At 38.4% G+C, this 10,911-nt stretch overlaps 1 protein-coding gene across 2 annotated transcripts; it reads right to left on the bottom strand.

Moving 5' to 3' along the window:
- Positions 1-2,267: 2,267 nt before the first annotated feature.
- Positions 2,268-6,497, bottom strand: LOC109037131 (maternal protein exuperantia). Of its 2 annotated transcripts, XM_019051639.2 has the most exons (4): positions 6,405-6,497; positions 5,420-5,572; positions 4,114-4,591; positions 2,268-3,250 (listed from the first exon to the last, which is right to left on the bottom strand). In XM_019051639.2, exons 2-4 carry the CDS (start codon positions 5,548-5,550, stop codon positions 3,050-3,052), a joined length of 810 nt encoding a protein of 269 aa, XP_018907184.2. In that variant the 5' UTR covers positions 5,551-5,572; positions 6,405-6,497; the 3' UTR covers positions 2,268-3,049. The 2 variants fall into 2 exon arrangements, with proteins under 2 accessions (XP_018907184.2, XP_072155572.1); XM_072299471.1 differs by lacking the exon at positions 6,405-6,497 and having other exon boundaries at positions 5,420-5,584.
- Between the last annotated feature and the right edge of the window lie 4,414 nt (positions 6,498-10,911).

The raw sequence follows: 10,911 nt of genomic DNA, 5'->3' as shown, positions 1-10,911 counted from the left end.
TGGTATGCAACCCGCAGTGGAAAATTTTGAAAGACGCTAAAAAATTCGAATTTTCCCTCCCCTTCTCTGGATTTTTAATCCTTCGTCTCATATATGGACGTATTTCTACCAAACGGAACTATATGCATTATGACGTGAGCCCTGTCATGTATGTATTCTTATGGGTCTTAGGGCTCATGTCTTAATGCACACAGTTCCGTTTGATAGAAATACGTCCATATGAAGCACGAGTGATGAGCACAAGTAAAATAATACCTCTAAGCAATATTGGCAGCGTTTCTAAAATTGTTTCGGCTGATTATCAACAATTTGAAATATTTTTGCCAGTTTATTATAACAATTTTGAAAAATTTCGGAAAAGTTCGTGATTCATGATTTTAAAATTCATTACATTTTTCCACCCAGCTACGAAAAGAAATGAACAAAGATATGCAAAAGTAATATATAATTTTGCCTTCCACTCAGCCCATAAAATTTCACAAAAATGTATGCCTATGTCTGCACGATCGCAGGTCACGAAACTTCAGGCGAACTTGTTCCAGAAACTGAGGAGCTTGGCTATACCTACTTTCTTCCTCGAACCATTAGTTCGCGGAGCTAATTCACCCTATACCTGCGCTTGTGTGGACAAGGTCCAGAACACGAACTAATTTTCAGTCTTCCACGGGTGAAGACCGCGGCTCAATGCTTACATGGAATACTTTTATTGGTTATGAATAGATTCAAGGCATTTTTTTCGACGTAAATTATGAAATTTGACTGAATTTTTATTCGTACAGTATTATCGTAAATGTGGACCACGTTTAGCCGTGGTTCTGCATATTTACTCAACTTTTATCGAGTGACATTTCTTCCCCTGTCTGGCAACGAAGGCAAAAAGGACTGTTATAAATGTTTGATGCGTCGGCGGAGTAAATCTCTTCTTATGTTTTGACAAAAGATCACTTGATATTTCCCAGTGGGTTCCTCCACCGTGCATACCGCGTATGTTACCGACTGTATGAAATGACTGCGACGAAAACGCAGCATTTTTGCCTCCTTCTATAGCTTTTTCGTGCATGGAACCCTCTCTTTCCTGAAAAGTTGCCGATAAACTCTCGAGTCTCTAGCTTTAAGTACTCATTTTTCGCGATAAAAATCCTTCGAAACTTAGAGGGTTTTCGCTTTCCGCTTCGAATAAATCGGTTTTTCCTCAACATTTTTGTCTCTGATTCATGAGAAATGCGTCAGTAGAATTATTGGAGTAAGATAGATTATAATTATAATAGTCATCAGTGTAATGTTTTTTGCCTATTGGTAGGGTATTTGAACACAAAATGAATATATTTCTCAAATGAAGAGGCGGTAAATCCAGAAATATACCCATTGATGAAAATTGGAGTAAAAATATCATACTCAGTCACACGTGAGACTTATGTGAGATGGATTTTAAATTTAAAAGGATTATGTCATTTTTACACATAGACACCAAATCGGCTCCTCTTCCTATTTGTTAGACATCTGCGCATAACATCATAATGTATATGATGTATCTATTTTTTCTGGTCACTGTTACTTAAACGCTGTAAAAATATGCTAATTACGGTAGAGCGCCAATCGCTGAATGTGAATTTCATCGTCGTGATAAAAAATTGTTAAAGATTTACTACTTGTACCAAACGAGGTTCAAACCTCTTGGCAACATTTTACTGGTGTCAGTCATGTATTTTTCTGAATAATAAATGAAAAAAAAATTAAAGAAAAAGAAAAAAAAAGTTACGATGGAGACAGGTAAATCAGGGAAGAATTTTGGGAAACTTCTTCAAGACGCAAGGAATCAATGTGGCTTCCGGTTGGTATTTTGGCACTTATTGCGAGAATGAGAGGTGGAAAAAAGGATAGGCAAAAAGCCAGGCACGTCGGTGGAGGCGAGCGTCCCGAGGGGCGGGGGGCACAACGTAAGGGATGACGGCTAATCAGAAGGCAAATAATGTCACAGGGCCCTGGGGACTCGCGCCTCGCCGCGCCGCCGGGTCAACAAGTAGGACCCCAGCAACCCTACCGTTGACCCATTATCTCATCTAAAAGCCCTCGGAATAAGCGCCGCAAACAGGGAGTAGTCCAAGACTTTTTACCGGTGAATAATTGATTCCGTCTCTGGTTTGAGAAAGGGGGAAGACGGAGACTTGCCTCCAGGAATTCGTTTACTTCGAACTTGGGTGGGCGTACTCAGTCCGAAACAGAAAAGAAATATCTAGAGCGTGAATAAGAAAGTCTTCTTTGGGCTCCCGTACAGAACGGCAATAAGTTTTTATTTTTGCAACCAACTTCATCCACACACGACGATTCTTTCCTTAATTTTTTGGATGAAGTAAATTGCTTTTGACGGCTAAAAAATAATCTAAAGTTAATAATAATCATCCAGCAGCCAAAATCCTGGCCAAAACAATAATATGAGACTGTATAAAATAATTTTGTAATAATTTGAACTAAGTTCAAGCTACGTATTACTTGTTCTCCGATGACGTCTTCATTTTCACCTAACATTTTACGGGCGTAAGTATTAGTTAACGCATGTCGGGCTGGGGGCTGATAATTTGGCCGAAATCCTTTCAGCATAATTTGAAAATTTTGATTTTCTACCGTACTATCCGGAGGGGACGATATAACGGGTAACATGTTTGGTTAGCCTCTAGTGCGTCCGGAGATCGATCGGCATCGGATTGACAGAGTGGCTTTGGCTGTTTTGAATGAGAGTGATTATAATCCTTTGGGAAATAAAGTGATAACAGAAACGACCGTATTAATAAAAGCAAGCGCAATACAAAAGAATGCAACTGGAGCTCTCGGCTAAGTAGCTTGGTATACCTACGCGTTGCTCGTAGAATTGTAATTTACGTATAGAAACGATGCAAGTGTAACAAAAGTCTATAAGGCTTGAAATAATAGAGCAAACTATTAAGTAAAAAGTCATAACTGCGTGAAAAATGGAGGCTGAAAACGCAAAACTGAAAATTACATATTTCCGGTAAAATTATTTCATTTTGTAAGACATGAGAATGATTATCTCTTAAAATTTTGGGGAAGTAGAAACCGTGTCTGGTGATGGACCCTCCGGAGCTTCTGCTTCTAGAAATTCCTTCAAACTCTCGATGTTTTGTCCTTCTTCAACCGTTTTTGTCAGCTTAGAGCCAGTGGTGATGAGCGGCTGTAAAGCTTTACGAACCAGCAGATTTTTCTTTGCAATTATACGACCATCCTCTTTTTTTAGCTGTAAATCAGATTTGCAGAGGAAGAAGTGAGTCTGGTTAATATTTGAACGATTTTTTTTTATAATCCAAGCTGCGAGAAAATTAGAAAGTTTACTTATATGTATATCAAATTTTGATCAAATTTGAAAAGATCGTGGCATGGTTTTGCAACAAAATCGTTGAATCACTAGTTCAGGTGCTGTTATTTGCTTTTCGTAGATTTTAACTCCGTCCCCTCTTAAAATTTTCAAAGAAGCAGCATTTGATGAGAGAAAAAATTTGTAGGGGATCTGGTTACAACCTGTTTTTCCCGAACCCCCCCTTGAATGATACATCATTCAAAATGGGATAAAAAGTAAAACTTTTAGCGAAAAGCAGAGATTCTTTCAATCACTAATCCAAGAAGATTGCCCATTAAGTCGAAATTTGCATAATTTTGAATGACCACCGTTTTGAAAAGGTGATAGATGGAAAATTTCAATTTACACCCGAAGTCCGCCTTCTCATTTTCTTTTAAATAATGTGTTATAAGTGAGGGGTTCACTATTTTAAAATAAGTTAAGGCCCGTGCTCCTCCCCTTAATGTACCACTTCCACAATTTTGCTAGGTCCCAAAATTAGTTTTCTTTTACCAATAAGTTCTCTCCAAACACGTTCATCTTAATGTGTTGGAGAGTTATGGGGCGGTACGTGACCTTAATATCGCCATATAAAGTATCCATTTTGTTTTACTAGGAATTTTTATGCGGAAAAATTCATTAGGCTTCTAAATGAATTCCCTTGCCCGGAGGTTCAGTGGGTTCGTCAATTACTAGTTTTAATGTTCGTCATTTGATAGTGTAACATTAGTAAAAAAAAAGTAAGTAAAATAAGTCGTACGCACCGCATCTTTAATAGAACGGGCAAATTCGAAGATCTGAATACGTTTTATTTTCTCTTTTCGAAAAATGGAAACGAGAATGATAGCATCGTTATCAGTCGCATGAGTCATAAAATCCAAGTTTGGACCTAGGATATCGACGGCTAGTAGCTTGAGATAGTACGAGGGTTTACCAGGTAGATACTTTTTTAACAGAGGTAATGAGTCAGTGAAACCCTGAACTATCCTGGTAAATTGATTCAAAAGACCGTACTGCCTCAAGCCCCTGAGAATAAAACGACAATCGTAAGTGAAACAATTGTGCCCGATCATGATAACTGGCTTGTTGAATTGTTCCAGATACTCCAGCAAATTCTCTAGCGCCTTCTTCAGAGTTGTCGTCTCTTTGACCTCACCACGATGGAGCAGTTGTTCGCCATTTTTAGTGAATCTTGTCAATTCTGAGACATATGGTGGGATCTCAGTCGTCGGTAGTATGTATCTACAATTGTAAAAAAAAAAACTGAGAAATTAAATGAAAGGTTACGATTTTGGACAGGGCGGGGGGCCTTGCCTTTTTATCCATACCAGGATAGGCAAAAGAAGCGCGCAGCGAGTTATAATTTTTTAAATTAATTAATTACAATGTTTCGATTGGGACTGCTATGTCATGCATTAAAAATGTATCTATAGCCGCGACCCCCTTCGCCCTTCTCTGCACTTTTTCAGGGAGTTGGGTGTGAAGTTGATTGTTGGATCGTTAGTTCATAGGTTGGTAGAATGTGAGGGCAGGGGATTCTAGGCCCTGACAGATACCCTGTTATCATTTCCCAATATACCTTTGTCTTCTGTCATGTCTCCGTATGAGTCTCTTCTTTTATCTTGCTCTTTTTCGGCATCTTACGATGCATCATTGAGATTTTCAAAATGCAATTCTCATCGCATGGAAATCTTTGACATATTTTGAAAATAGCAAAAAATGCTGAGACTTTTTGCAAAAACCGCAGGTCTGTGTCTATCACCGTTTCAAAAAGGGGCTCTCTGAATACTTCAGAACTTTCACCTCATGCCATTTTGAAATGGTGATCCATAAAGAGTTATGCTTTATTGAAAAAGCTTGGATTTTTTGGCTCGCTCTAACAAGGTATCATGAGCTGGGCGTTACTATTCGAATTTTTTTCCCAATAATTGAATCAGCCGTTGCTATAATGATAGTGCATTTTGCGAGTTCTGTCCATCGAACAGCCCTTAACACTGACATCAGAAAACGGCTTTAAAACTGCTAATGGTATTAAGTATTCGTGTTTGAACAAACTCTCATGCGAAATACCTGCAGAAAATGTTGTCCTTATGGATAGCTCCAATCCGTAATATCTCATCCCAATCGTAGTGACCAGTTCTTTCCAAATCAAAAAATACAGGGATAAAGTCTCGTTTCATTGCCGCGTTATTGTGATCCATTATAATTTCTGTTCTTTTGCAACTAATTTAAAAACATATTAACAAAAAGTGTGTTCAATTATTGATCATAAAATGCAGTTCGGTTGAGAATAGGATAAAGAATAATTTTAATGGGATCGAAATTTCACGACTATTTTACGTAAATAGTGGTTTTTTTTTCATGAAAACAGGCAAGGAAGAGACAGAGTAGAAGCAAGTCGACTATTGATTTATAACTTGAGATTTTGCTGATTACCGACCAATAGACAGTGGGATCTCGATCTTAATCAATGAAAGTTATATTTTATCAAAAACAATTCGGAGGGACCCTAGTTCCTTTCCGGGAAATTTCTCTTAATGACTTGTACAACATGGTATGTAATTGAAGTCGGATTTTGAATTGTGTAGGCACCCGTAAATTATAATCCATAACTCAATCCTACAAATCAGTAGTTCTGTGCAGTGGCGCTTTTTAAAAGTTGGCAACCCTGTTTTTCCTCCATTCAAATGTATGAAAAATAATCGATTCTTGATAAGGCAGCTTGTGTCACTCGATAGCGATATTTTTAAAGGATTTAAATTGAGGAAAAACAGTGTTGCCATCTTTCAAAATTTATGTTTTTTTATTTTTGTTTTTACAAACTTGTTTATTCATTTGGTTATTTAACCATTTCATACATTTGTGATTCAATGAGAATCGCTAATTTTAGGGTATTAGCAAAATCAACAATCATTCAGTTTCATCCGTTTTCCTAATGACAATTTCGTTTCTTCTTTGTGCTAAAATAATACACTTTTTCAAGAGCGTCGCACTAAAAAGCTTTGATAAGGCGATGACAATTTGTGGAATAATGAAAACAAATCTTACAGCCTACCTATCTTTTGGGTTGGATAGCAAATTACCGCAGTTTCACAAATGTAAATAGCAAACAACATTCATAGATGCATGAGAGAAACAACTTTGTAACTGACTTTGATACATGAAGCATCACTGTTAGGTTTAAAAATTAATTGTCGCAACCGAAACAAACTGAGATGGGCCCTCTTTCGAAGAAATCACTTTACTAGATCACTTATCAACGATGTTGACAAAACACAGAGTTTGAACTCATTTTCATAAATGTCACTGTGTGCACTTCGGTACACATGCCTGGGTTTTGGCGGGAACTCCAGGGACTCGAGATTAATTGACTGATAATTGATTTAATAAATACTCAATACGAGTCTTGTTTCCATTGTTTCCGTATGCGTCAAATATGCGTATCATAAAATCGTGTTTTAGTCGTTGGATTTTATATTTCAGCCTAGTCCATACATATTAGTCCGATTGTCAATTTGCTCCATACGACAGAGAGGTCGTGCTTTGAAAAAGCAGCGAATGACACTGTCCATAGTGTCCATCGCATTTAGAGCATACCATAGTTTCTTTGACCTGCATTACTTCAGTTGGAAATGGGGGGAAACGGGGGTGGGGGATTGCAGTGGCTTTTATACGTACGTATTGATTCCACTACGGTCAAAAAAACTGGAGGCGCATCAATGCGAATAAATGAAATTACCCATCACACTTTCAATCTTTGTTTTGGAATATTTCTAACCAAGAAAAAACTATCGGAACATCCTTCTCTGACTTGCGTGATTGACTCATTTAATTCTCTTATGAAACTCTTTTTATAGGAAAGTATACTTCTTAAACGTCTATCGTAAAGAATTTTGTGCGAGAATCAATGATATTTTTGACGGAGGGTATTTCGAGTACCTCAAAATTCCAATATTTCATGACACTTATCACTGACCCATTTCCGGCACTGTGCTCGAGGCTTCGTCATAACTCTCCTTCCCTCCAGTCACATTAATGGGCCGCCCACCAGTTGAAGGATGTTGGAGGCAACTATAAAGAAGGCCCATAAAAAGCGAGGCTCGAAGGTGTTCAGAGGAATACAGGAGAGGAAACAAAATAGGAGAGTAGGAAAAGAAGGAAGGAAGTCGGAAAAATAATAAGTGAGAAAGTAAATAAAGAGAAGAGGAAAGGAGGCATAGGACTGAGGATTGAGTTTTTCATGAGCTAAATGTATTCCATATTTTGGGTGGATACTGAGGGCTCTGGGCGCACACAAAGAAGCATGTATTCTAAATGAAACATCTTGCATTATAAATGAGAGCCTAGCAACATCACTTAGCTCCAAGTGCCCTAGCATCCTTCCTCTCTGCCGACGTCATTATAATAATCATTATCATTACCGTCGGAGCCCTCCGCCGGCCCCGCCCGCTCTGAAAAGTGAGACGAAAATCCGGAGATGAAAAAAACGCATAAATAAAATATCATCACTCTAAAACAGCGGATCTACATAAAGATGCTCCATTTCTTTCGGATTTCCCCGTCGTTTCCTGATTTAAGGCGGAGTGGAAAACTGCCGACTTTGAAATTCGTCCGGAGTTTCATATTTCATTCGGTAAAGGTCCTGTTTTGAGCGGCTCTGAAGCCGTCCATGTTCGGTCGATGTCGAACGCAATGGCGTTTAAGCGAATTTTATTTAGAGGTTCGGTACTAGTTTTACGCGCGAACCACCCGGCTGCCATTTTATTTTGAGTTGGTACTTCCGATTCGGTGACTCATATGAATTGGTGCGTTATTTTGGTAACGCCTCGCGAGGTGGTCCTAAAAAAGGTTCGATCCATGGAAAACTGACGGGTTTGATTGGTCCAATTTGTTAGAAATAGTGTCCAATAGTGTTGATGGTTGATGAGACAAAACCGGGCAGGACTTCCCAAAGAGTTTCGGAACCTTAAATAAAATTCGCTTTTTCACGTCATAAGAATTAGAAGAACTTGGTTTGAACTCGGGAGATCACGAGAGAAAGTTAAAAACTGCATTGCACCTTCATTTTACGAGGTGTACCTCAAAATATCGTTCGTGCAGCAATGGTTATTTGCTCAAAGAAAAAAGCGTCGCGTAATGAATTATTCAAAAATATCTCCCGAATATTTACTACCTTAATTCGGTGCTTTCCCTCATATCTGGAGGTAATGCGAATGAAACTATAGTTTCATTCAAAGAAGAAAAAGTGCTTAAAAAATTAGTCTGAAAAGGCAACAGGACATGCGCAAAAAAGCTAACCCAAGAAATTCTCGGCAAAAAGAAACCAAATATATTTTAACGTTACAGAACACTTACCTATACTTTCCCGTATAAAATTTGAGGGATATTGCACGATGTGCTTTTAATATGGCTTCTGTGTTTCTTAGAGTTTGGAGTTGGTCGGCAAGACGCGTCAAAGAAAATTTACGGCTCCTTGCCGCGACTTGGAAAGGGTGCGCTCGCGGACAGGAGGGGGAGGAAAGCTCGGAGGAAAGGTCAAAAAGTTGGGCGAACGAGAACAAATAATGATAATTGAAAGGATTAACGGGGGACTCGGCGCTTGCTGACGTCATAAAATATTTATAGGCGACCTGTCAAAAAGTCTGCGATTTGCGTGAGTCGCGCGTTGTAAAGCGTTCACACACGTCGTACAACACCGACTCCGCAGTTTTACCCTCAACAGCATCTCCGTTGCCATACCAAGCACCTTAAAATCAAAATTATTTCCGTCGATTTTAAGACGTTAAACGTGAAGATTGTATTAGATTTTAACTTTTCTTTGCCAAAAATAAAGAATGAAAAGATTAGGAAAAAACGGAAGAAGAAAAATACAGATTGAAACATATACCGTACATTCGTTATATCCTCTATTAATAATCAACATGTTTTCGTTTAAATGAATTTTGGAACGAGCTGATGATGGGAATTGCAAAATCTTAGCTACGATCCAATACATTTTGTCTCTTGTTGCCAAGACTTTCTTCAGTTAGCTCCTTTACATGTTTCAATTTAAATTATTTTAGGCATCAAGAAAAGAACCGAACTAAAAGGCTGAGAGAGGATGGAGAAACGGACCTAGTTGATCTTAAAAGGACAAAATTTTTACCTCTGCTTGTTTTAGAAACGATATATTAGATATTCATTTACCTGTAGAAAATCAGTCTATTCCTCTCAGAAACGTCATTTTGAAAGTGTTTCCCGGCGGCGTTTAATGTCGTATTGGTTTGGATATTCTTATGGATAAGTTTAAAATCGAAAAATCGCAGATAGTGTGACCTTTGGTGGTAGTTTGGATCACAGGAAATGCATACTCCACGACACTGTGCCTCAATGTCCACGAAGAGTTAAAATAGTTGCTCGGAGTGGGTTCTTGAAGCCCGCATTTCCTATGACCCAAACTGTTAAAAGAGGTTCTAAGATTTCGGTCTGACATATTTCTCAGAGATTTTCATCTGCGGTTTTTAGATTTTAGACTTATCCATCTTCGACAAAGGTGCGTCGTCGCTGAGCGATGCCCTCATTAACGATTCATAGTTGTAGGTCGCACCGGATTCGTTGAAGATTCCTTCAAATCGTCGCATAGGCAATCTGATTTCCGGAGAGTTAAAATAGTTGCTCGGAGTCGCAGCACACCTTCGACGAAGGCGCAACGGCGCGTTAAAATGCCTTCATAAAGAATTCTACGTTGTAAGTCGCACCGAGCTCGTTCTAACTTGTGATAAATGAAAGATTGTGATAAATTGCCATTCATCACAGTCGGCTTCCTATTTTTGAAAACTCTGCTTCATGGGTAGATTAAAACGGACCCGACGCATGTGTCTATCCTCTTGTTACATTCCATAAAGGACCGTCCCCAAATTAAATCAGTGAGAACGAAAACACACCAACTCGGTAGCTCGAAAATGCTCAATTTTCGGACCTTTAACGTGTCTATAACTCGTCTTTCGGCAGCAAAAATGTTTTTCTTAAACTAATTTCCTCACCTACTGTGCAGTTTTGTGTGTGTGTGTCTTGATTATATACATTTTTCCGAGTTGGTGTGTTTCGATCTCACTGATTCAAATTACGTAACGCGCTTTTTCGGCATTTTTGACCCCCTTCCTCTTGTAACGCTTTTGTGACGTAGATCCGTATCCTTTAACACATAAAAACAAAACGGTGTACACTGAAAAAAAATTCTCGGCGTTTTTATCAAAGTCCGTTGGCACCTTCACCATCTCACTTTTTTTTTACCAATTATTGGTAATTATACCAAGACAGACTGGTAAGCTTACCTAAAAACCGGTATTTTTACTGTTTTTTTTCAGGTTAGAATACCACTTTTATTGGTAATCAATTCCCGGTAACTTTGCCGTGTTATCTCGGTAATTCTACCACAGTCTATAAAAAATATTGGCGTTTTTACCAAGGTCCAGTAAAATTACCGAGAAAGTTCAATAATTCTACCGAGATTCCTCGGTAAAATTACCAATTCCATAAATGGTAATTTTACCAAGAAAAAACTGGGATCAAATTAAATAAAA

This window comes from Bemisia tabaci, chromosome 4 (genome assembly GCF_918797505.1).
Source record: "Bemisia tabaci chromosome 4, PGI_BMITA_v3".
NCBI lineage: Eukaryota > Metazoa > Arthropoda > Insecta > Hemiptera > Aleyrodidae > Bemisia > Bemisia tabaci.
This window is presented reverse-complemented; position numbering and strand designations above follow the sequence as displayed.